The following is a 27437-nucleotide window of genomic DNA, read 5'->3' on the forward strand; positions in this document are numbered from 1 at the left end:
AAACCAGCCAATGTTTTCTACTCTTGTACAGCAAAATGTTTTGAAGAAACTAATGCCTAAAAATTTACATTCCAGTTTATCCCATGCTTACTTTGGAGAGTTGACTGTAACAGACAAAATGGCACAACAATCTACCACAAAGACAAATGTGATGAGTTATGCTATACTTTCCCCCCATTAATGTCCCAGGAAATATATTTGCACCAATGTTTCCAGTTATGAACAATGACTTCTAAGCTACAACATTGAGATCAGTTCCTAGAAATTTTCCTTAATAAGCAACAAAATTGGTATATAGTGCAATACAGAAATATCGTGATGGTTTCCACTTCCCTATACTCCATAGAACAAACTGGTCCTTCCAATATGCTTATTGCAACATAGGTAGGATGAAGGTCTAAAACATACATGAGGGAGGGGAATACAATATAATGCCATTGTCAATTAGGACAGGCTTAACAAGGGTCAAGGTTTCCCAAAACACTAGTATTCTGATAAATGCAACACTGGTTATGGATGCGAACAGCTGCCCAGTCATGGATTCAAAAGATGGACTTTTACAGCTCAGTATCTGCCACCCTCATCTCTCCCTTGGAAAAACAGAAAACACAACCTGCTTGTACTGGATTGTTTTAAATGAAGTAAGCAAGGAAAAATTGAATATGGCAGGCTAAAGCAGTCGCAGATATAATTCTGCAAATGATTCCACATATCCGTGTACCAAATTACTGATTCAACATCTCCCCATGCCATGGAGATTTACTATTTTGAGGTGAAAATATCTGTGTTTGCCACATAGTTCTTTTCAGGCACTCTGTCACCCTAAATGTTGCAGAAGGTTAATTATCACTGTTTGAGCATGAACTGATTATAGGAATACCAGCTGCCAGTTATTCTACATGGTGAAGTGCACCTGGAAACATACAACTGTGACTGATTTTGAGGCAAACATTTACTTTGGCACGGCACAAGACAGAAGGATTCATTATACACTTCCTTGTTCCAGGCAGTAATTTGCATCTACAGCTCTTCACAAAATATTACAAATTACACATCTGGAAGAATTATAATCCTTTTTTATGGCAATAGCAACAGTTCCACAATGATGTTCTACAGAGAAGTCCTGTGTACAGTGTGAACTTCTGTGGGAGATTTAAATAAAACACCTACAGCAAAGCAAACAAGATAGTGATACAAAACTGCCTGTGGCTATGAGCCTCAAAACCTGCCTGTTCAAATAACTAAGCTCTGCATCTCCAGTTGTTCAGCATTAGAGGCCTCATCCAAAGATGAATGAAGCCAATAAAAAGACTAGCTCTGATTTTTATTGGGTGTTGGTGCTGAGCTGTTGAATCATCAAGCACCTTTCCTCCACTTGAGTCAGAGAAAAACTTCACTCCTCTGTGTTGCTGGAAAAATGTCTCAACTATTTGGGATGCAGATGTGCTGATAGAATCTTATGCTGCATCTTCCCATTATTGCATATAGAAACTAAATTTAAAGTACTAACCACTGTTTGATTTAATTGGTTCTGTGTCAGGACTCTATAATGAAGCCAACACTTCTGATTTACTACAAAGGCTTCTGTTTGTATCGCAAGCAGTAACTAGAGGGAGTCTGCTTATGGTTACTTCAATAATCCTGAAAAAAAAATTCAACATTCTAACTTCATATGGAGAATACTTCCCCGAATGCAGAATTAAACACATTGTCTTCCACTTTATTTTCCATTAATAGCATTCATCTGAATATTTTACAGTACCCCAATGGCTTTCTAACAAGAGAAGCAACAATGCATATGTGCAGCAACACACTGTCAAATTCTAGCTAGTCTACATTTTTTCTAGGTATTATCCATTTTGGCTGAAATAGCCAAAGACTAGGTGGGCCCAAATTGACTCAATTTAAATGTGATAGCATGGGGCTCACATAGCAATGCACCTAATGCGGGTTGAGCACACTGACAGCACAATGATATAGCGCACCTACACAGAATGAAGGGCCACAGCATCACCTTTGCATCAAAGGGCTGCCAGCATATCAGGACAGCAGATAGCTGTATATTCAGAAGCATAACAAGGCCATGTAGGGGGGGATATGCAACCCTACACATGAGAGATGGAGATCTTTTATTACCCTGAGACCCATATTCCCTCAAGGGTAACCTTCTGGGGCTTCAGGAAAGTGGTGGGGCCAGAGTCACATTCACATAACATCCACACGAATCCATTTAGTAAAGGTAAAGGACCCCTGGACAGTTAAGTCCAGTCAAAGGCAACTATACATCCATTCAGTATAACCTCCATCCACAAACAGCAGTTACATGGAACACTTCCATGGATGTATTCCATGTGAACAATTTAAATTGGGCCTTAGTGTGCTGAGATCACATTATGACTGAGCAACTTTATACACAGCAAATCAACATTTAAATATACCATGAAATCTGCATTCAAAGCTTTATCCTTTCCCAGTGACATGTCAGAGGCATCTATTCAATGTTTCCCATAGAAAATTGCTGAGATGCTGTAAATGGGAAGAACTACTTTTTGTCTTCAGTACACAAGAAAAGATACACACCTACGCAGGTCAGGTCGAATTAATAATTAGCAAAATTTCAAACAAAAGCATATTCAAACTGATATCATCATTGCAAGGAGAAAGCAACCTGACTGGCATGCAAGATTATCTGAAAGAGCATAGGTTTATTAATTTATTTTCTAGAGCAGTGGGACTTTTAAGATCAGTTTTTTTAAAAAAAAGGAAGTGAGGGGAAGAACATACCTTTCTGGATTCTCTACTTCTTCAGTAACAAAATTGAGGTAAAACCTATAAAAGCAAAGTTTAAATCAATTTTATTTACCAATATAGAATTTTTCACATGCAATCTAATTGTCACTTAATACTCATAATAACTCTGTGCAGCAGATTAGGCTTTTGAGTACACCTTAGAGTGCCCAAAAATCTCCCAGAAAATTGTATGTGGGCCCCACCCCAGGAAAAGTCAGTTAGGCTACAATCCTATATTCACTCATCCTGAAATAAGTCCCATTGAATTTAGTGGGGGGGGGGGGCTATGTCAGGGAAGACACATACAAGAGTGCACTGTCAAGCTGCAACCACTGGTTCATTTAGATAGCCATTGTCTTCTGCATTGACCTGCAGTATCTCTCCAGGGTTTCAGAGAGGAGTCTCTTGCAGTCCTACCTCAAGATGCCAGTGATTGAATTTGGGACCCTCTACATACAAAGCGTACGCCAGAGCACTTACATCTATCTCATAAGCTTAACATCTATATCATAGACTCCTGCCATGCTCCAAGTTTACAAAGGGCATCAGTTTGGCTGAGATTTACCTAATAGCATACTGAGCATACAGTGGTCAGGCAATCAATGTAATCTAACCTGTCATATCACTTACCAGCCTGAGTAGGCATACATTCCTGAATAAAAAGCAAGAGGCAATCCTTTGACACTGGCTGCATTCCCCACAAATGCATCTTTAAAGTGCTGAGTTTCTCCTGAAAAGCAGATTAAAATATATATCAACAATTTACAAAGAGTGCAAATCACCAGCATAATCACCCATGAGATAAATCCATTTATTGTTTTTCTTTTAAAAAAAAATCATTCTAATTCCTGTTTAGTAATCAGCCCCTCATACTTTAGACCAGAGGTTGTCCACTAGTTGGTTGTCCCTACCGCCCACTAGTGGGAGTTTCAGGATTCTAGGTGGGCAGTAGGAGGTTCCATGGCACAAGCTGAATCCTCCTTCCATCGAGCACCAGTGGGCGGTAAGGAAATTCTACCATCAAGAAAGATGCATTAGTGGGCAGTAGGTATAAAAAGGTTGACTACCTCCGTGCGCTGCTCTGGTTCACCAGAAGCGGCTTAGTCATGCTGGCCACATGACCCGGAAGCTGTACACCGGCTCCCTCGGCCAATAAAGCGAGATGAGCGCCGCAACCCCTGAGTCGGTCACGACTGGACCTAATGGTCAGGGGTCCTTTTACCTTTACCTTTTTACCCCTGCTTTAAGTTTAGACAAATGGGACATCAGAAGCATGTGAAGAGAGGCATCCTTCTGTTGGCTGGCTACAAATGAGCACTTTCTGGCTACAAATGAACACCATCCAGGGACTTCAACAAAGCTCTTGCAACTTTGCAATAAATGTCACAGATCAGGTAAGAGATAACATATACAAGAAGTAACAACTACTGAAACACTGGATACAAAAGTAGTGCCTTTGATAGACAAGGGCATAATCATTCAATCTAATGACTATACTCTTGCAGGTGTTTCACATACTACATGACACACAATAATTAGCAAAAGCCACATTATATTTAAGCAAACATCAGTACCATCAGAACCAACACCTAAGGGTAAACATATTAGAAATAGGCCCCAGGAGGTGGCTACAAACATATAACAGGCTGTATGTCCCACAGCTGTTTGGAATATTTACCCTTTCACCCTAATTCCCAGTAAAGACTGTTTTGAAAGCAGTTCTGCTAATTTTTAAGAACAGCTAACAAGAAAACCTACTGACAAAACAATTCCTTCCTCTTGAGCACACGCAGTTATACTTACAGAGCGCAGTTATACTTACAGAACACAGTCCCCCAACTTTCTACTTCAGAAGGGGGGGGGGTGGAGTGGCAGAATTCCAAAAACAAACATATGTTTGCTTAAAGCTATATCCACCACAACGTATAACAGAAAATTGTCAGAAAATTTGCTACGGGCATTATTTGGACATCATACAGGAACACATCCTGTAATATTTTAGCAATTTTCTTCCAGCACAGTTAATTTGTTCTCCCTACTATTAATCTACAGTAGACCTGAGGGAGGCCTATTGCTCAATCAAGGCTCAGCTAGGAAAGGAATATATTGACAGTCCCTTCAGTCTAGGAAGATCCAGTGGTGAGCCTGGGTGGGTGGGGTCAGTTTGGCAGGCTCTTCACTAAGAAGGCTGTCATGTGAAGTTCAGTGGTTCAGCACAGGGAGTAGCCATGCACCAATTCCAGCAGCTCCTGGGGCTTTTCAGCTTCCCTTTTCCTCCTTCATATGCAAAGTAGGCAAATATGAAACTTCCATTTACATTTTGGAACAAACTGCAGTTTTCAATGATGTCCAAATATGGAAAATTGTGAGAAGTTTGTCATAACATAGTTTCAAATCATGGTTTGTTAATTTAATGCAGCCTATACAAACCATGGTTCTTGTATTTGGATGTAACAGGAAACTGCAGTTTGTTCCAATACAATAACAGTTATTCACATTATATCCATAAACATGTGGTATTAAAAACAGCTGGCACATTGATTATCTTATTAGATTCAAAGTAACCCTTAATTAAAAGAATTAGCCATCTGTTTAAACAGCATAGAGGAATAAACTGAGAAAAGTTTTGAAAGTGAAAGCCAATCAGTGGGAATATAAACCTGAAGGAAGAAGCTGGAAAATTTTAAATCAAGAGTTGGGCTGTGTTTGGATGTAACTCATAACCACAGTTTAGCATTATGAAAATAACTCTACATGTGCCTTGGTTCACACAATCCTCCTCCTTTCCTCCTTTCTCGTGGTCAAATGAAGGAAAGTGGAAACTTCTACCCTTCTTTTAGATTAACCACAGTTTAGCCTGTTGTGCAGTTAGTTGAAACAAGTCAGATTTAAAAGCTATTGTTTGAACTTGGCTTGTTTCATCTATCCATAGGCCACTAATCACCATTTGTCTGGGTTTGGATTGCACAAGAAGATGTATTTAAAACCTTTTAAAAGTCAGAGGTTTACACAGACACATCTCTCTATTCAGGCAAACAACAGGAATGATGGCAGTTCAAGAAACACAGTCCAGAGAGGTAGAAGCATTTGAGGAAGACCTCAAGGGCTGAATTTGCCCCATGGGTTTGAAGTCCCCTTCAGCCCTGTTCTAAATTATACAGCAAGGAGCATTCAATGGTGCATGCGCCCCCTCCAAGCCGCCTGGTTGGGCGCTTACCCGTGGGCGTGGTGCGCCAGCCAGGTGAGTGGGTGGCAGGGGGCTAACGCCCCCTGCATGAGGCAGGCATCGGATCCCGCCCACAACCCCTCCCCTCTTGCAGGAGGAAAGGCTTTTTGCAATGGAATTTGATAAATGAAGAGCATTGTGGAAGAGTTTTGCTCACAGATTATGTATTGTCTTCTAAGTGTGTGTGTGTGTGTGTGTGTGTGTGCATGCGTGTGTGCGTGTGTGCATACACACACAGAGCTAAATGGAATACAGTATAAAATAGTTGTTTGAATGTCCTATTGGAAGTTCCGTTCCAATGCATTTACCCTCCTAACAATCTTTTTCTTGAGAGGAGCAACTCATTGGCCCTTCATTTAAAACATTATGGATCCAGCCTCAATACACTCTCATCAGCATGCTGCTGTAAATATAAGTTCTTCTCAGCATAGTTCCACTTCCAGTTATTTACATGACAGTATGGAGCTTAAGTTGAACAAGCAGAGACTAATTAAGAGATTTTGCTGGCCTCAGCACTATATGGGTAGGGACAAGGGTGGGAAGGGGGAGATAAAAGCACTTAAAATAGCATTTACTTTTCACTTCATACCTTTAATTAGCTGCATAACTCCAGGGACTATAATTATCAAAATTGCTACGAGCTTGCAAAAGGTTAGGAAAATCTGGATGCGGGCACTCCAGCTGACACTCATGCTATTCAGGACCATTACAATTGCTGGAAGGGGGAAAAGAAGAGAAAATAGTTAAAAGAAAGTGCTACTCATCCCTCCAAAAGCACCATAAGCTTCATCAAGGGAAAGCTTTCCCCAGCATGCATTCTAGGCATTTGCAGACGAAGTGGAGTTACCCTTATAAACGTTTCCTTCATTAGTCTTCTTGCCACACACTTTTTTTCATCATCCCACTCTCCTCAACATGCCTTTGCTAAAGCACTCCTTTCCCCCCACCACCACTGCCGTTCTACCAGCCATAAATCTCTTTGCAAGCTTTCAACAGCAGATATTAAAGTTTCTTCCTTCCTGGCAGAACCATTCAGTGTTGATAATTGATGAACTGGTATAACTCAGCCTTTAAACTGAAAATTAATGTCACTTTCCCATTTCAGTTGTAATCTTTGGTTTGATTTAACTGCAGATTTGTATGGCATTGAAAACATTGAACAATGGAATAAAACAATCAGAGTGCCAAATCCTCGCAATTATGGGCCCTGCAAAACATTGCCCTTTGGGCTCAATGTTCACATTCATTTCTTCTCCTAAAGGTTCTGTGTGGTTTCCTCTAGAGAGATGCCTTGGGGAATGTGCATTCAGCAAGGTGGTTATAAGGAACCTTTCAGCTCTCTTGGGGAGCCTGAATTACTTCCATATTCTTAAGTATGAATAAGTACATAAGCAAAAGACTATTACCTACTAAGTTACATCAGTTTTTTATCAGTTCAACTGTAATGACATTTTCCAAAGAACACTGGGAAATCTGGAAAGAATTCCCCAGAGTTTCTTGGGCAGAGGGAATGACTTAAAAAAAAATATGTTTCCATCTGATGAATTAATTTGTTTGTTTTCTTGCATCTGTATCCTGCCTTTCTTCCCTCTAGAACCTAAGGCAGAATTCCCTGTGGTTACCAGGTGGTCTCCCATCCAGGTACTGACCAGGTCCAGACATGCTTAGCTTTAGCAAGCAGGTGACCTCAAGTGCCTTCACATGTCTGAGACACACGCACTGCTCCCTACCCTATTTGCATGGTGATACAATTACTTGTAGTTGTTATTTAATAATAATAATAATAATAATAATAATAATAATAATAATAATAATTACCACTTCACAGACCAGGACTCAAGGCATCTAAAACATTTTTTTTTAAAAAAAACATATAATTTTTTTTAACCTAAAACACACTGATTTCACCCACCAGGACATTTTGTCAAGCAACCTGCCCTATGCCTGATGCTATTATATATGACGTCAGGGATGTCATATATGATGACTGAGCTGAAAAGTTGTTTGCAAACAGTGGCGATTTCTGCCCCCATTTCTGCTTCAGTCAGAATTCTCTAACATCCCTAGTAATTACACTCCTCCTCTGCCATAATGAGGATACCTGGTTGCACAGTAGCTACATTTTTACTTTCTCACAGTCTTCCAAAGTGATGCTAGGCTGAGGGTATTTGGGGGAATTAAAAGGGCAGCTAGATGCCTAGAGTGACCAATCAGGGGGGAAAAGAATTCAGGGAGGCAGGGTAGATACCAGCATGGTCACTGCTAGGATGCTGGGGCCCTGGGAGCTGCCCAAGGATTCCAGGTGCAGATGTAGGGCAAGCAGGAATGAGCAGTGGCATCTGGCTAGCCACAAGAGAGCAAGAAAACACAATGAGCATGGACATCTGCATAGGGAAAGTCTATGCAAGCAGCCTGTCCTTGCTCAGTGCATGAATGGCAGGGCTGAGGAAACCATGCAATGTTGGAATAGGGCAAGTGGTGCAGTCCACCTTGTATTAAACTAGCCAAACTTGGCCCTCCAGCTATTTTTGGACTACAACTCCCATCATCCCTGGCTAACAGGACCAGTGGTCAGGGATGATGGGAATTGTAGTCCCAAAACATCTGGAGGGCCAGGTTTGCCCATCACTGAACTAGAGTAATGTGTGAAGGGGCCTAGAGGAATCTGTTCTTCATGTATAAATATAAATATATTCTATACATTGCAATGCTGCCATGACCAGCTATAAATATAAAGTAGGCAGTCAGATTAAGGAGCTTAAACCAAAGAAACAACAGCAACAAAATCTTAAAAAGACACCGGCCAATCTCCAATTTTTCCAAAACAGAAAAAGGATTACAGGGGGAGAATAACATGTTTAGAAGTTTGCACTGGGCCCAGAGAAGTGATTGTTTGGTTGTTACAAATGTGCATATAATTAAATGACTTAATCCTTATGTTTAAAGAAAAGGGCAATTAATGGTCAATCAGTAGCCAAAGAAAGAAAATATTGTTTATTTTCTTCCGTCCAGCTACTCATTCAGGATTAACTGGAAGGCTGGGTTAACTGGAAAACCACCATCACATTTACTGCGCAGACAGATTCGTGCAGAGTCATGGAGATTAGCAGACACAACAGAAGCCTTGTGTATCTGCCCTGGTTAGATCTATAAATCCAGACTACCCAAGATGGAGGCTGTGAACTTGCATACTAAAAATACTGAACTAGTGTAATGCTTCATATTGCCAGAATATTGATTCACAATTATCGTCACACGTACAGGAATTTTTTATAGGTGTACAGCATGTGGTGTTTCTTTACACAACTTGGCCACCAGCTTCCTCAACATGAAACAACAGAGTTCACAACCTCAGGATTAATTTAACCTTGTGTTTGTTATGTTGAACTATTCTTTAGATTCACAACTGAATACATCCTTGGTTACAATGCCACAAACTAAGGGCCTGTCCACACTTGTCCCAAGTCAAGAAGCCTTGGGTCCAAGTGGTTTGCAGCTTGTCCAATGGCTTTCCCCTGTAAAACCTTCTCTTTAGCATGAAATTGGAGTGAACGTCAATCTGGAGAAAACCCAAGGAATGTTTGCTCCGATTCAATAGTAAGCAGTGGGTTTTCCCGGGGGAAAGCAGGGGGGGGTGTTTACAGAAATATAGATGATCCCTGAAAGAGGTGTGGGAATCCAATGCTGATTTAGTGGGAGAGAAGCAGCGACTCAGTAATATGCTGAGGGGAAAAGACATTAAACTGTAATATCTGTTAGCAACACAGTTCTTTCAGGCTAATTGCACAATGATATATAGGCTGACAAGAAGCCATGGTGAAGTGTATGAAAGGACTTTAAACACCGACTTGGTCTTTTAAAGGAAAGATCAGAATAAAAAGAGTTCAGCTTCTCTGCCTTGAAAACAGTTATACAACTCGGGGATGAATGAGTAATCCAAGCATCTTTGCTCCTATGAGCACTTAGTAGCAACATTTCAATACAGCGACCTGCCTTGCAGAAATATGTGCTTGATTTTCCGTTAGTTAATAGCCAGCAAGAACCTGAGTTATGTGGATGACAAAAGTTCACACAGCATCTTGTGGCCTCCTTTCTGAGCAGTCCAAGGAATGAATCATAAATCACTCTTCTTAAGTGAGTCATGCTTATTGCAATGAAAAAGCCAGCATCTGTTTGAGAACAGTTTATCAGTATTTATAGCAAGGCTTTATTGTAAGTTCTGCCATGTTCAAACTGGTCGTGAGGCTGCCAGCCTGTTTTGTGGCTGCTCTGTTGTGGCTTTGTAGTTAGTCATAAAAAGAGGGCAAAGGTGTCATTTAATATTACAGCACATGGGGTTTGCTTTTATAACTACATCGGTGTGTTCATCCACCTGCAAAGTTTGCACAACCTTCCTAAGTTTAATGTGGAGTGTGGGTGTGTATGTTAAACTAAAAAAACCAAGGTAGGGGTACAAAGAACTACATAGAATATATTTATGGAAGTATGAAAAGTATGGAATGGTTATGGAATCTTATATGTGTCAGTTTTGTATTTAAAGATATGTATGGGGCACTGCCAAAAAAAAATAATAGAGCTACTTAACATTTATATAGTGATTTTAATCTATAATAACAACATTTTCTATCACAAATATACAAATAAAAAAATGTAAACATATTTTGATATTTTTGTGAGCCAAAAACTGTATTGCATGATTCACAGAACTGCAAAATTGTAAAAAAAAAAATATGTACTGATCTGCACATGAGTCAAGGAAGTGAAGATCAGGACAGAACAGTACAAATTGGAATTTACAAAAATTGAATTCATCAGGCATCCAAACAGAAGTACTGCTTGTGGAAGTTTGTCTGACTATGGAGGTGGTATTCAGACTATTCTAGACAGAATCTGACTTGTCCTAAAGGATCAGGATTGATGTCTTGTTGTGGGGGAAGGGTAGAGTCTGACTGATTCACCCCAAGCTGCTTCTGTGGCACATTCACCAATGGAAGATCATGCACCAATTGCAACTGCCTCTGGATAAGGACATTCTAGACACAGTAATTCATGTGCTGACAATCTGAACTACAACTCCCATCAACCTTGACTATTGGCCACAAGAGCTGAGGCTTATGGGAATTGTAGTCTGACAACATCTGGAGAGCAGCAGCTTGGAAATCCCTGGTTTATCTTAGTGGGTCTCCTGTTTATTCTAATTCTCAAACCATTATCTTAGCTCAGCAAGTGATCCATAGCAAATTCACCTCCCCAGTTCATTAGAGGTAACAGTGCTGTTACCTCAAGGGACCCAGGTAGTGCTTCTTCTTGCCTGTGTGCTCAAAGCAGGGCTGACATTCTACTGTATTTGGTGATCAGTATTTTATTCTCCAACGGCAAATAGGCTTGCCCTGCAGGGTTTAGCATGCCTCATCCTGGAGTCATTCCAGTTCACCTTACTATAATCGCTTCTTCATGCACATCTTTCAGTGTCTTTCCTGACAGCGGCCTGCCTTGTTCTCAAAGTGCTTCCTAAAAGAGACTCCATTCTGAAGCAGCAACTCCTCCAGCTCACTCCCAGGCTCTCATTTGGTCTCCATGCCAACCACTTGCTGTTACCTCCTATCTCCCTCCTCAGGTGACATTGTTTTAGGAGGACTCCACCTTTCTGCCATACTGATTCTTTCTTTTTAATTAAGGCGCATATGGTAATCCTGGTTTATCTCAAAGATTGCCCCATTAAATTAATCGTGATGAAATCCCATTCCAAATTATACACACATTGTGGTCAAATTAAAGACACTAGGCAAATGTTTACAATGGAATCCTTTCCTGCATCCAGCCACCAACGCTGTCCCAGGGGCAAATGCAGGATCAAACATCTGTTTTACTATTATCTTTCCATGAAATATTTTGCACATTAACCTCTAAAGCTCATAACTTTAATTCAATTACTTAGATAGAGCCTTTAGGTTTTAACATAATTAAGAGAGGAATAAGGTGGTCAGGTATTGATTCTCTCTCCACATTTTGGGTTGGTGAGAAAGCACACTCACAAATAATTATGGGACCTGGAAGTTCAAGGACAATCCAACTGAAGAAAATGCAAAATGAGTGCATTTCCTTGTGTAACTAGAATTGTCTTGCATGACTTCACTCCTTCTTGATGCCTTTAATTTCCTTTCTAATGTGGGGTCTGGCTGCCTGTTTGTAATACCTGTTAATATAAGGGCCCAGCTTACTATTTCGGCATATTCTTAGTACAAAGGGTTCTGTAATAGATAGATAAACTATATGTGCAGCAGCTGGAAAACAGAAATTGAAGATTTGCCCTTTTGCTCACTTGTTAGGCAATGTCGCTTGCACAGGACGTAATTATATAATTTCCAAAAGATGTAATCTAGGGATCCAGATTTATTCACACTTAGTGTAGGTCAATTGACATCAATGGAACATATATCAAGCCCTAACTTAAGTTCCATTGATTTTAATGGATCTGTTCAAAGTATAGCTTCCAGTTCTTTTCATTTCTCCTACAGATGTTGTTAATAAAATGTGGCCCTAGTTCATCCAATCTTGGGTCCAGTTGCCATTATATTAAGTCAATGCAATATTGCAGTCTTGTGGCAAAGGGATATGTGGAACAAGGGGATTTCTGAGATATATCCAGACTGAAGGTTTGACTTTCTATGTCAAACCCAAGAAGATTTAATTGTGCTCAACAGAGGATGGCCAGAGGTTGACTTTAAAGCAGTGTTGGCCAGCCTTAGGTCTCCAGCTGTTTTTGGACTACTACTCCCATCATCCCTAGCTAGAAGGACCAGTGGTCAGGGATGATGGGAATTGTAATCTAAAAACAGCTGGAGACCCAAGGTTGGGAAACACTGCTTTAGAGCACATGTGGAATCTATGTTGCGTAGTGGCCTCCGTAAAAAGACCAAAATCATCTTTATGCCAAGTAGCCATGCTCTCTTCATAGCCTGAATACATTAATATTTCAGTCCTTACTGGATTCAGTTACAGTCACCTTTTTCATATTCAGTCTCACCCCTATATCAAGTCTCTGCATAATTGCTGGGGCTTGGGAAGAAGATAAGTGTGTAAAAACTGGAGCAAATATTGAAGCACCTGTCAGCTGCCACACTGGTCAAGAAACAACTGATATTCAATAATATCAAAGGTCACAGACAGGACTTAGTATCCATAGCCCATAATTTGCACTGCTGACCTCCAAATACTGAACACTGACTAGGCTCATAATCAGAAGTTTAATACTCTACTGACAAAGGAAACTTCACCACCATGGGGCCTGGAATACTGAGTCCCCCAGATGCACCTGTGACTACAAGGTGACCTACTCATTTCACTTTACACTAAACGGGAAGGTTAAGTGTGAGAGTGGGAAAATATCACAAGTTTGTGTGACTGGCCCTTGAAAGTGTGTAAGCAAGTACTGCCCAGCATAGGCCTAGCTTTTCTCAATGAGTCTTCATCACTCTGGACACACCAATCCATCTCAACTAGTTAAATAGCTGGTTCCTCCCAGTCTACAATAGTAGGCCATAAACTCTACAGTGCTAAACAAGCCACAAAATTTCAGACTCTGCAGCTGAGCTAATGTTTGCCAACCACTAACGTGTTTTGTTTTTCCAGGCAATCTAAAACAATCCAGGTGCCATGTGCCAAGTGTCCCACATCTTGGATCATAAAGAGTAGACATCATTTCCCTGTTGCCTGCACCATCATGACAGTGGGCCAGAAAGACAGAGCTATTCTATTTCAGCAAGAAGCTGTTTTAGGAGATTTAGGGATGAAAGCTCTGAGTCTGACAGATTCAGTAATTCCAGTTACAGATTTCACCTATCTAATAAGTATCATTGCCATATCTGGTCAGTTCTCTAGTCTGAATAAAAGATATCAGCCAGCTGCTGCTTTCTGCATTTGTACCTTACCTTGCCTACGCTGCTGGGTTATTTTTCACCCTTTACCATACCTCAAAAGAAAAGCCTTACCCAGCCACTCAAACTCAAACTCCTACCAAGAGTGTTTGATTTCATATTGTCTCCCACTCTCAAATATAAACCCCTTGGTCATCATGAAGTATCTCTGAGAACAGTCTGTTTTAAGACTATTAAAACAATTCAGTTACAAATTCACATTTTAAATTTGTCTCGTATGAGTTGTATTAATTGAGTGCAGAATTTATTCTTGCTTTCTTCTGCCTTTCACCTGCTTCAGCCCATTTCTCCTAAAAACTGATACTTACTGATTCCCATAGCTGTAATCAGTTTAATAGCAAGGTCTGGGATTTCACACTGGATAAAAAATGGTTCCAACATGTAACGTCCAAATGCCAGGGAAATCACTGCTGTGGCAGCAGGGCTGCAATAGAGAAAGAAAGGGGGGGAAAGGTTGGTCAGTTTACAGGTAGATATGGAGATTATTTACAGTATACATGCCTACATGACATGTCAGGCTGTGTCAAATATATTATACATGCCAAATTGCTGGTGAATTTTCATGATTGCAAACTGATGTGGAAATGTAGAGAACTGAACAACATTTAAAATATGTGAAGCTGAGAAAAACAGAAATTAATAGATTTGCCCATCCCTACTTCCAGAGTTTTAGGACATTGTCATTAAGGTATTCATCCTATGAAGGCTGGATAACATTTGCAATTATGAATTGCTTGTGTGAACAGTCTAGTCACGTGAACACTGTAACATCAGAAAATATAACTCACACAACTATTGTGACTACCCTTCTGCCAAGCAGAAAAACGTTTTTTGCACTCTTTTTAAAAATGATTATATATATATATATATATATATATATATATATATATATATATATGAGAAATTCATTTAAACAGGAACAAGTTCTTTTGTTCTCCCTTTTGTGCTCTTGGTAGCTGTGATTCCTGTGCTTTTGGGACTTTTTCTTGGCTCATAATCTTCAGGTTTTCATAAGCGTCATTTCTACATTTTGTGATGGTCACAGTCACCAGGCCTTATTAAAATGAGGAACTATCCCTAAAGAAACTTACTTTGCACAAAAATCTACAAGCAGAGGAAACCGATTGCTATAAACAATTGCTGGAATTCAAATACGTAGAATTCAAATACATAGAACATATGCCAACACTATAGGGCATGGTGTTTCATAACCGTGGCTTGGTGTGATGTTAGAATTGGTTCCTGCTCTAAACCAATTCTGGTTTAGACCCTTTTCTTAAACAAAGCAAGAACAGATGTTGTGGAATCCAGCTCCCAAAATCCCTAGTCAACATCCCTAGCCAATGATCAAGATAGCAGTTGTAGTCCAACATCTGTAGGGTGGCATATTGACTAACCCAGCTACATTCAGTGGAGGAAGTGTGTTGAGTGTCTTGAGAAACTAGAAACCATAGCTAGAAGTGTCTTCGCAAACTGATTTGGCTAGGTGGAAGCTGAGACAGGCAAGTGAGAGGTAATATTACAGTCCAAGGACAAATTCCAGCCAGGCAAAGGTACTCAAGAACTGTATGAAGAACAGGAGAATAAAGTCAATGGCCCATCTAGTCCAGCGTCGTGTTGTCAAAGTGGACACTCAGATGCTCATGGGAAACCTTCAAGCAGGGCTCATGCACATGCATGGCTCCCAGGACCTTGAAGGCAGAGGATACGAATTGTAGCCGCTGATGGCCTTATCGTCCAATTAGGGAACTGAGCAGGGGGGCTGTCTTAAGGATATCTAGTGCCCTGGTGCAAAGATCCCTCTAGTGCCCCCCCAGCAACTCCAAAACAAGGGAGGGGGTGGTAGAAAATGTCCTCTGCCTCCCCCACCGCCCCGATCCCCAGCGTGGTGGCGGCGATCATGCAGGAAAATGTGCTGGCGGACATGCTCTCTGGCATTGGGGCGTCTGGGAAGGCAGCCCGAGAAGGCTGTGCACTGCCTTTCGCCAGGAAGCAGGAGGAGGACAACGACCGGGAGCAGGGTCGCCTTTAGCAGACGCAGAGGCTTGGGAGGGAAGCTGCGCACAGCCTCTGCAGGCATCACTCTCCTCCTGTGGAGGCTTGGGAAGGAAGCTGCTCGTCCGCCAGCCATATAGTTGGTGGGGCGCAGCTGGTGGGCTTTCAGGTAAAGGGGAGGCTGCCGGCAAAGCCGCGCAGCTCCCCCACTCTCTAGGACACCCCTGAGAGGCCCGCGCCCTAGCGCAACGAACCACTAACACCAATGGGAAAGACGGCTCTGCTGGGCAGGGTCCTCAGGGTCAAAATGACACCCGGAGAGTTGCATTCAGGCTGAAAATGATTCCCCATTAAGGCTATTTTGAATGTAGAAGCGGAGAAAGAGTTAAGCACCTCAGTCCCTGCCCACTTCTTTGCTCCAAATTCCAGGCTCACAAAACTGCTTTTCTTTATAAAAACAAAGCCAGGATTGGGGCTCTCTTATATACATTGCATACTATGCTAAAGTACTTGACTCATCCTTTAAAAAAATAAATAGATGCCAAATTTATTGACACAACGCCAATCAATTTATAGCAGAAACTTAAAGCATTATTTTGGCAGGGGAGGCACTCTTGATAACTGCAGATCTGGACAAGCATGTATCCCAGGATGCATGCCATATTGTGGCTTGAAAGGATCTTGCCTTTATTTGTTTTGTGTTGGGTGTGGATTAACACTTGCTAATCAATTCAGTGTGTTCCCAGGAGAGTGACGCACCTCAAATATATATCCCATTCAGAGTGACTGAGCACAATTGTTGTTAACCAAATCCTTTATTGCTACAGCTTGTTACGTGGGCGTATGAAGCAATAAGAACAACTAAAATAAGCTACGTAAATACATGGGACATGGGGCGGGAGAGGGAGAGGAAATGAGAACGCATATTTGTTTCACTTGTATGGATTATCTTTAGTAACACAAGCTCCTCAGATGCAGAATTAGAGTAACTATATCCACAAGCTAAACTGCCTACAGATAAACCTGTTAGCTCCCACAGGTGCTCAAACTGTATTTGTTGTGATATGAGAGCTATTTTAAACAGCATAGTAAACACTGAGCAATTCACATAACATAACGAGGCATTGTGCTTATTTACTAAGCCAACTGGCAGTGTAAATTGTAGGTTAACAATCTTGTAAATGGGCCACTAAGACTATAAAAATGGAATCTCTTGGACTAGGGGGCGGGAGAACTTGTAGGTTGAAACCAGTTTAGCCAGCTCTACTTCTTTTTCACACAGGGAATAAAGTGTTAGAGGAAGTGCAATATTCTCAGATCACCCTGGGGCAACAGAACACAATTTCAGTCTAACATAGATTTTCACATTTTACTAAAAGACACCTACAAGTGAAGCTTTAAATTTGTTCAGGACCACTTCAGATGTTGCTCCTGAACACCCATCAGTCACCCTCTTCCTTGTCACCATTTGGTGTATATTGTGGTCTAAAACACTGTGCCCACCCACAGAGTTCCCACAACCTGCCATGCCCAACCCATTGGAATTTCCAGTGGGGCTCCCTTTTATAAGAGAAAGCAGGGCATTGATTTACAGCTTCTTTTCTACCAAAGACTCCAAGGCAGGGTTTAGAAATATTACTACATAGTCAATACTATATTGAAGTAGAATGGAGGCACGAAGCATATTGAAATGTTAGCCCTAGCCATATTTGCCACAATGCTAGACTCTGCATGCATACAATTCCATGTGCAATAGACACATGGGAGGGTTCTTTCATATTGTATAGCCCCATCTGACCAAATCTGAATCAAGCACAGGTGTGCATGTCTCATGGATGCACCAGGGGAGTTGCCGGAAAATGATGATTACTACCTGCAAGTAAGTTTCATAAAAGCCAGCAGACACTGTGATTTATTGGGGGGAAATTACAAGGCTTGGATAGTTTTAAACCAACATTATGATGCAACATGAGGTCTGGGTATTATTAATGTTCTGCTTCAGCTTTTTAGAGCAAACAAAATTAAGCATTTTTTATTTTTAAAAATATTGCTTTTTAGAGTTTCTTAATTTTTACAAATTAACAATTAGCGGTCCAACTATGTCACAAAGGAAATTCTTGGGAAGCAAGAACAGGAAGCACAAACTAAGGGACAAAACACAGCTGGGCTATGTCCACGCACACCATATTTTTAATTGATTTTTGACTTTCAAAAGCATACTGGGAGTACAAGACAACAAAACAAAAGATGCAGACAGAATTGACTTACCGTATAATGAGCAGTTCCACCCACACTCTTACAAAAGCAGGTAGAGGGCCAAAGGCTTCCAGAATGTATGTATAATGCCCACCAGATTTCTTTATGCTTGTGCCCAGTTCAGCATAACAGAGCGCACCTACAAAATTATAATTAATATTAAGGCATCATTTCTGAAAGATAGCCATGCTTATCTATAATGAATAGTCAGCCTCATACATTTTATTAGCATACATGTAGCCCAATGGCATTTGCTTACATTCAAGCTCCACACCCCATGAAAACTACACAAGGCCTATTCATGCAAATGCTTCAGGAGATTTTTTAAAAAAACAACAACAACAACTTATTTATTGACTTACCGGTATCTTCTGACAATAGGTGGCATCCAACTAAGGCACACTGAGATTCATGGACTTAAGTCCATTGGTTGGACTAGATGATCCACGGATCCCCTTCCAATTCTATGATTTTTTTTCATTTCAATGGGACTTCTCTGGGTATGACTAAACAGCACAATTCTAACAAAGTCTACTCTGAAATAAGACCCGTTGAATTCAACAGGGCTTACTTCCAGATAAGTGGGGTTAGGATTGCTCAGTTTATTTTGAATCACAATCAGCAACTATGTGCAAACATCCCTTTCCAACCAGGACTACTAGTCCTGCAGTTGATTGTGTTACTTCATACAATTAATTGTGGGTGCCCTGAGCCTCTGCAGACAGTTGGCCATTATTCAAATTGTCTTGAAAAAGGGAAGACTTGTGATTAGGAGACAAAATACAGTCAACAATACAGTGGTACCTCAGGTTAAGTACTTAATTTGTTCTGGAGGTCCGTTCTTAACCTGAAACTGTTCTTACCCTGAAGCACCACTTTAGCTAATGAGGCCTCCCGCTGCCGCCACATGATTTCTGTTCTCATCCTGAAGCAAAGTTCTTAACCCAAGGTACTATTTCTGGATTAGCGGAGTCTATAACCTGAAGCATATGTAACCTGAAGCGTATGTAACCCGAGGTACCACTGTATTATATTAATTTGGGTGTTATTATTTTTTTGAATAGAGTTCCATTCATAACCCATGCAATCCATAATCAATATAAATCAGTTGTAAAATTGTCACAGGGAATCATCTTTCCTTTTACTGGAGATTTTTATCAGTGGGTTGCATTAACATTATTTCATAATTTCACTGAATATTCTGATGGCTACTTTTGAGAATTTCAGTCTCTCTCTTTTTACATTTAAATGTATTTATTAAAGCATCACATCTAAGGGCCACCAGAGCATTTCAATAGACCTGATAAAGTCACTTGCATCTCAAATTTTACTTCTTTTCATTTCAATCTACATAACGGTTAGCAGACCAATTTTGTATATACAGATAGTGGAATTATTTAACATATGCCAATCAACTTAAGCTCCTTTTCTGAGGAAAAAGTCAGTGCTATCTAAAAGTTTTCCTCTAAAATTAACTTCAAAGAATTGCATTTAAGGGTTACACAGCTACCTGCGCTTTGTTTTTTTTATTTAAGAATTCTGTAACTGGATCTCTTATTGCATAATCCATGAGGAAGAAGAGTGGAAGATGAAACAGTGTGAAGGCAGTGTCTATCAAATTGTTGTCAAAGCTGTGCAGAGAACACTAAGAGGACCTTTACTGGCCAAATACTTTTAAGAGAATTTAGCACAAAATTGTAAATTTATGCATTACAAACGCAAGAAGAATGCATTTGATTTCATCTGTTCCAATCACATCACTCCCAGACACTGATGCTCAATTAGAACGTAGCATAAATAGAAACAAAATCCATCTCCTGTACTGATTAAAATGAAATTATTTTGAGGTTGGCCCTTATGCTGGCCCTGTAGATTATTGTTGGCCCAACAGCTATACGTTCTAATTCTGATCAAAATGTTTTGCAAGGGTGGATAAAGCCTTGTCTCTGATCTTTCAAGTGCACAGTAAGTTGACACAGGGCAACATTCACATATTCCACTTCTTGAGCAGAGATTTTTGTACTCCCCTCTCATTTACCCACTGCTCCTAATACCAGAAAATAAGTCGTCTAGGCTAATAGTAATACCTAAGGTCATGCGGGACTGCAGCTTCTTTGAGATTAACTTATTAAGGCAATCAAGAGGCCCATTCTTTGATAGATTTAGAGGTTCTGGATATGACCAGGCTATTTCTTCATCTATATAGATGATAAATGTTATAAAGTCTTTTTAAAAATTGGAATATCATTTTTTTAAAAAAAGTTTTAAAAACCTGGTATATACATTGGCCATTTAGTCTTAAACGGAGAGCTCCAGAATATATTTTCACTCTGCAATCCTATATATGTCTACTTCAAAGTAAGCTCCAGCAAGATCCCTGGTAAATAAGTATAGAATTTCAATTTTAATATCCATGCTCAAACTACAGATGCCATTATCAAGATAATAGCTTTTCTAAACATTAGCAGAATGTCTGGCTTTAAGATTAAGGGTTAGAAGTGAGGGGTTCCAAGTCATCATTCAAACAAGATTTTGATTTAATATTTTTTAAAGAAAAAAACAAATAAGTTAGAGCAGTGGTTCCCATTTGGTAGTCTGCACAACTGACCCAAGGGGGTCCATGGCATTTTGACAGAACAAAAAAACACCATAGAGATATCAAAATTTTCAAAAGTAGGGGGTCCATGGCTTGGCTTTTGAAAAACAGGGGGTCCACAGGACTTAGCTAATTAGGAATCACTGAGTTAGAGTTCTCCTGTTTTATTCCCTCTTCCTGACACCAGAGAGTTCAAAAGAAGTTTAGTTCATACAAAAGTAGAATCTAACCAATGGGGAACTAGGTCAATCTAGGTGTACATTTCGCAGGTGTTCTGACCAAGTGGTTTACCTCCCCCAGCTGCCAGCCCCTCTATGAGTGTGCTGCTACCTGTTCTTCGGAGCTTAAACTGAAAACCAACACAAACAGCAAACTTTATGATGTGATAAAGGAGACTTCTCTCTGCAATTCCTTCAGGGAGTCGTAAGAAATACAATTTTGGTCTTAAAGTCCTGCTGTACCGAGTTTCGCATGGCAATCTTTGCAACTTACAGTGGTTGCCAAGCGGCAAAATAACCCCCCAAATACCGAAGCAGTGTTAGTTCTGGGTCTCAAATCAGGCTTTTGATCTCCAGTATCAAACTTTTGTCTGTTTTGTGATTTTTTTAAATCCACCTGCCGCCCCCCAAGGATCAATTATAAACTTTCACAAACTTACCAAAGAGTGAAAGGATGCCACAGAAAGTCCAGACAATCAAGGACATTCCCACGCTGCCTGTGTTCTGGAGGATTCCTTTGGGAGAGATGAAGATTCCTGCTCCAATGATAGTGCCAATTATAATAGAAATCCCTCTCAGTAAAGTTACTTTCTTCTTCAAAACCACTTTGTCTCCCTCGGCTGCCTTGGTCTTGCACTTGGAGGGCAACTTGCCATTAGATTGCTCCTGCAGGTAGCTGCCATTACAGACTACCGGTCCGGGAGGCTTCCTAAACATGCTTCAGTGCTACCAGCACTCTCCAAGAATGAATGTTTTGTAAAACTCTCCAGCAGGCACTTTTGTTCCTCTCTCTGCCTTTGTCTAGCTAATTGCTTCTACACAGAGAGAGAGAGATTCACTGCCTGTAGCCTTTCAACCCACCTGTGCCAACAGGTATAAAATTCTTCAGGTGTCTTTTACTTTCCCCTGCTATCTCAGTGCTACAGGAACACCTGCCCTTTCACACACAGCTACTAGCTTGGTGCTGTTCTTTCACTGGAAGCCAGCTCAGCTTCCGCATGGTCTTGTATATAAGCTCCTGTCATACCAAGTTACTCTTGCTGAGTGATGATGATGCAAATTCTCCAGGTTTGCATCAGCCATAGGAGAGGGCTCTGCTTCTGGCATTACTCAGCACTTTTCCCCGTCACGGTAGCAGGATGTTGCACAACTCACATGAGTCCCATTCAACAAAGGCAGGAGTCCTAAGCGATTTCTAGTAAGCAACTTACTATATCAGCACACACCCAAATATTTAAAGAGACTCCTAATGAGAAGCAAATGCCTGTTTTCAAAATACAGAGCGGGGAGGAAACAGAGCAAAGATAATGAGCAAAGATAATGTGGTAGTTTTTGTTTCTTTCCAAATACTTCCCCCCCACCCCAGCTATCATATGGCAACATAGATTGTATGCATTCTTTACTATTTTTGGTTTGGACCTAATTCAATTGTATTTTTGTTTGGACCCAATCAACATTTTGCATAAAGAGCATGTACATTCACATTCAAGAGCACATGCTGGCCTCTTTGGTTGCCCCATGTTGCCTAGCAACACAGTCAGTTCCAGCAAGTTGTGTCTATGCTCCTATAAATCCATGATTTTAACATTAATTTTCTTCCTGGAATTAATACCCCCCCCCCGATCCTTCAGTAATGAAAAGACTAGGTTGTTGTTGTTCTCACACCAGTGGCTGTTGGGAATTATAGACTCTTCTTGTAAGTACTATCAGAGTGGAGACAGCATTCCTGAATGCAGTGGAAGCAGGATCCTTGTGCTCTCTCAAGCATATTTGTCCCAAGCATAATAACAATCCTGTGGTCTGAGCTGCTAGAAAGGCAGAATTGAAGAGGGGCCATGGAGCACACAAAAGAACAGCACACAAAAGAAAATGAACACAGCTATCCTACCACGGTACTATGACTTGAGGGCAGGGAGACTCAGCACCCAGGCATCACATTTGATAACAGGAACCTGTACGGTGCATTTCTCAATGGTGGGCAATGACATTTGGTTCCTGAACATTTGGAATGGCCTTAAGGATTGGTTGCAGGTGTAAGTGGTTTGGCACCGGTAGGCAAGGCATTGGGCTGGATCCTTAGTCTACAGTAAGTGGATGGGGGGTTGGGGGCCCCCACTCCAAAGAATCAGGGTACAGTATCCCGTTTAAGGGATCCAGGGGTTGCATCTGTCCAGACAACCCAGAAGGGGCCATGATGATGATCTTGGGAGGTCACCCTAATTTGATGTATTTCATAGCGTGGGCAGCTGCCCCCAATCAAGAAAAAAAATACAAATCGATACAAATCTTAGGTTCTGCCCCCCCCCCTTGGGAAGAAGCAGTTTTTAAAAGTGCATGTCTTAACTGTGGAGAAAGTAAAAGTGTGTGTGTTTGTACAGAGAGAGTACTTGGGCAGGTTCACATTACTGCCTTAGAATGCAGTGAAGTTGTTACCTATACTTAGCCTAGAAGTAGGAGGTGAGACTAAGTTTGGTTTTCTTGTACGGTATCTAGAAATTAGCTCAAGCCCAGACATGAATTACGATCACATGATTTCCTGCGTCTTGTGTTGCATCATCTACAAAAAGTTTTATCTTTGATGCAATCACAAATAAGTCTTTGTTTGTGAACTCTGTGAGTCATATAACCTCAAAGGTAGGGATGACTATTGCCCTGGTTTAAAGTGTTCCTTTAACATTTGCATTGATGTAATATGTAATTCTGCTTTCCAGTCTGCTTCTGAAGCAAGGAAGTCATGGTTGCTAGCTGAAAGGTTAGCAGGAACAATTCATAAAGCAGCTAATCCATAAAGAAGAACAAACAGTTCCCTGCAAAATAATTGATCTTTGGCATATAAAAGTGTGACAGTCCAGCAAATTTAGCAAGCTTTACTCATGTGTGTGCAGGCATGCAATGGAGTGTTTCAAGGGAGACAGAGAAATTATGGGCTTTCCTTAGTGCTATAATCCTAAATGGGAAATGAAGGATTCATTACCATATGAAAGAGGTACAGACTTGTGGTCCTAGGACTGCTGGTGCTAATCGTTCAAGAAAAGGCAGATATTGTGCCTACATAATAATCAAGCAGAGTACTAAGCAGATATGCTGCTGCTTTGGAAGGGTCAGAGAGATCTAACAATGCAATAGAAAACAGAGTGAGGAACTATGCATGCCGGATTATGATGGGAGGGAAAGGGTTGTGAGCAAACGCATCACACTAATTCCTTACAGAGTTTGATCCTCCAACTGTATCAATTTTTCTTCCTCTACTACCATTCTTGCTGGAAGAAGTCTTATTGAACCTCAGCTTTCACACTTCTTGACCTTTGTGATTAATAATGGACAAGCTGAGCTTCACAGGAGCCACTGTCTTAAAAGTACCAGTGCCAGCACTACAGTGGTACCTCAGGTTACATACACTTCAGGTTACAGACTCCGCTAACCCAGACATAGTGCTTCAGGTTAAGAACTTTGCTTCAGGATGAGAACAGAAATTGTGCTCCGGCGGCGCGGCAGAAGCAGGAGGCCCCATTAGCTAAAGTGGTGCTTCAGGTTAAGAACAGTTTCAGGTTAAGAACGGACTTCCGGAACGAATTAAGTACTGAACCCGAGGTACCACTATATACCATTTGCATGCAGCCACATATAAGGGGACCCAAAGGCACTATCACTTTGCATGTGGTCCTGCATTTGTAGTAAAATGCAAAAGGTATGAAGCTTTAGGTGGTAAAAATGGCCAACCCTAAAACAAATTTGATCATACACTTTGGTGCTATTTCTGGTGTTGGAATACGTGCACAAGTGGAAAAGTTTAAGGGACTCTTTACCAAAAGGATGAAGCATTGAGGAAGAACATGAATGACATGGAAATCATGACTTGGATTCTTTCCAGTCTCTTCCAAACATACGTGGGAAGTGATGGGAATGCTCTGAGCAAAAAAACTTTATCCATGTACAATCTAATGGAACAGAATGTACAATTAAATTGATTGTTAAGCTGTGGTGTTATGTTAGCTATGATGCAACTTTGCAGCTAAATTGCAACCAACAACCCACAATAGGAAGTACAAAGCCACCCTTTCTGTAAGATATTCCACAGCATCTGCTAGGACATTTCCAAATCAGCCTCAGCTACCAGAAACTGGTAATCCTACCTTTGAGAAGCTTATTAAAAAATAAAAAAATAAGTGGGGTTCTTTTTATTGGTTTACTTACAGTATTATGGTATTTGCCATTTCATCTTTAAGGTGGTGTTAACTTTTTACAAAAAGAGAATCTAGGACTTAAATCCTCTCTAGATGACAAACTCCATTCTAAATAAAGTTGGTTGTACCTAAGTTTCATTAACCTCAGCAGTATGTGAGAATTTGTCTTTGGACTCAAGACTCTAGACAGTGTCCCAAGCCTGAAAGACAAGCACATAATATTTGTCCAGAAGACAAATTATGTTTTCCATCAGGGTGTGGGGAGGAAATCAACCTTCTGGCTACCATGTTTCATATATTTTATTTGTTTGTTTCAGAGTATTTATACTGTGGGTATTAGTACAGTGGTACCTTGGTTTACAAACTTAATCTGTTCCAGAAGTCCATTCTTAAACCAAAGCGTGCGTGAACCAAGGCGTGCTTTCCCATAGCAGCGGGGGACTCAATTTGCAAATGGAACACACTTAACAGGAAGTGAAACATGTTCTTATTCCAAGGCAAAGTTCACAAATCAAAACACCTACTTCCGGGTTTGTAGCATTCTTAATCCAAGTTGTTCAAAAACTAAGCTGTTCTTAAACCAAGGTACCACTGTATATAGTTTCCCTGTTCACCACCACCAGAAGAATTTGTTGAACATATTACATCCTGTGGACACTTGGATTCCCCTTGTGCTGAGGGTGCTGCACTGACTCGTCTTGACCTACAGTCCTTGAATGTAATAAAACCTCAAAGCGGTTTTGATGATGTCTTATGAATACAGCCCACACATTTACAAGCTGCACGTGCAATTGCCCACTAAATGTGATTTATATGTAAATTACATATCATGCAGCATAGTGTACTTTCCCTCAAACCAGCTTCACTTCAAAAGGAAAACTGGGGCCACATTCACTTTGCCATTAAGCTGAAGTATGTACATTTGAAACAAAGACATCCATGTGCATGCATGTGTCAACTGGTCAACTACTCATGAGACTGATGAATGATTAGGTCAAACCTTTTCTCAGGTTCATTAACTATATTATTGTCATATCAGAATGATAATGCCTATTTTCTTTATTTTCAACTGTTTCCTGTCTAGTTTCCCTTTAACCAAATATATAAACTTGAAATGTAGTAAAAATTGTAGTACTTTTTTAATTTTTTTGAAATTCATAATCTGAGGCCCTAAACTGCAGTTTCCTTAGCTTCTGCATAAATGAAGCACTGGAGAGAGGGAATAATTTCAATATAATAGCAGCATCACATGCTTACACACAGCTACAAATGGCGCAAGGGAAGATGCGAGTGGTAATCTTCTGCCATCCAATTTTAACACATTTGGATGAAAAGATATATTAAATTTTTTAAGGTGTTGACCTCTTTTTTGAATAAAAAAAACTTCCTGAGAAATCTTCTAATTGGGAAACCATAATATACAAATAGTAATAATTACTGGGCAGGTGGAACTTGTTAGCTAGTTAGGCTAGACTAGACAAGCAAGATAGATATGGTACTCCAAACGCTTATATATAATTGGCGTGCCTATACAAGATTTTATATCTAGGTTCCCAATTAGTGTGGCTAGGGATTTTGGTAAGATGCAAAGCAGCTCAAATGAGGATGCTATATGTTCTAGATAGAAACCTCTGAAACTGTTCTCAAGGCAGGACCAATATGGAATCTATTTTATGTATATGCACATTAACACAGAAGACTGGTGAAAATTGGGATGGACGTCTTTTGGTGCCGCGCTCTTGCGGGAGTCAGCTGACTCGCTTGAGAGAGCGGCACCTCTGCAAGTGCCAGCTCATCCTCCTCCCTGAGCTCAGCAGCGGAGGGGTTGGAGGGGGAAAATGGGACAGTCTGGGACCAAATCAAAAGCCAGGATGGCTTCTGTAATTCTGGGATGTCGTGGGTAAATTGGGGCACTTGAAGGGTAAGATACAACCTTGTGAGGTAAGTTAGGCTGGGAGATCATGCCTGGATCAAGGTCAGTCAGTGAGTTCTGAACCTGCTTTGACACCCTACCCGCTACACTACTGATCCTCACAGTGGGCTTGTTGGGTACCCATTTTTGCTTCAGTGGTTCTTGTTTCATGCATTTCATAGCCACCAAAATTATCCCACCCTGAAAAACTCCACACATTTACCAAGTAAACCCATGCAACACTAGTTCAAATAACAGATAATAGGTGTGAAAAATGTTTTGCTTCACATTTACAAAATTCAAATAGATTCCCTTTCCAAAAA

At 40.6% G+C, this 27437-nt stretch overlaps 1 protein-coding gene across 3 annotated transcripts in view; it reads right to left on the reverse strand.

Moving 5' to 3' along the window:
• The window catches only part of SLC7A11 (solute carrier family 7 member 11), a 98664-nt gene that overhangs the window by 34232 nt on the left and 36995 nt on the right, over window positions 1–27437 (reverse strand). For 2 of the 3 annotated variants that reach the window (XM_082237696.1, XM_082237695.1), the window contains exons 2-7: window positions 21459–21533; window positions 18217–18343; window positions 14262–14377; window positions 6606–6731; window positions 3421–3520; window positions 2785–2829 (exon numbers count right to left, since the gene is read on the reverse strand). In XM_082237696.1, the coding sequence (XP_082093822.1) occupies window positions 2785–2829; window positions 3421–3520; window positions 6606–6731; window positions 14262–14377; window positions 18217–18343; window positions 21459–21504 (560 nt within the window). In that variant the 5' untranslated portion in view covers window positions 21505–21533. Of the gene's footprint in view, window positions 1–2784; window positions 2830–3420; window positions 3521–6605; window positions 6732–14261; window positions 14378–18216; window positions 18344–21458; window positions 22251–27437 lie in introns of those variants that run through there. The other variant, XM_082237694.1, reaches the window with a different exon arrangement.

This window comes from Podarcis vaucheri, assembly GCF_965113315.1.
Source record: "Podarcis vaucheri genome assembly, chromosome: 9".
In the NCBI taxonomy this organism is placed as follows: Eukaryota; Metazoa; Chordata; class Lepidosauria; order Squamata; family Lacertidae; genus Podarcis; species Podarcis vaucheri.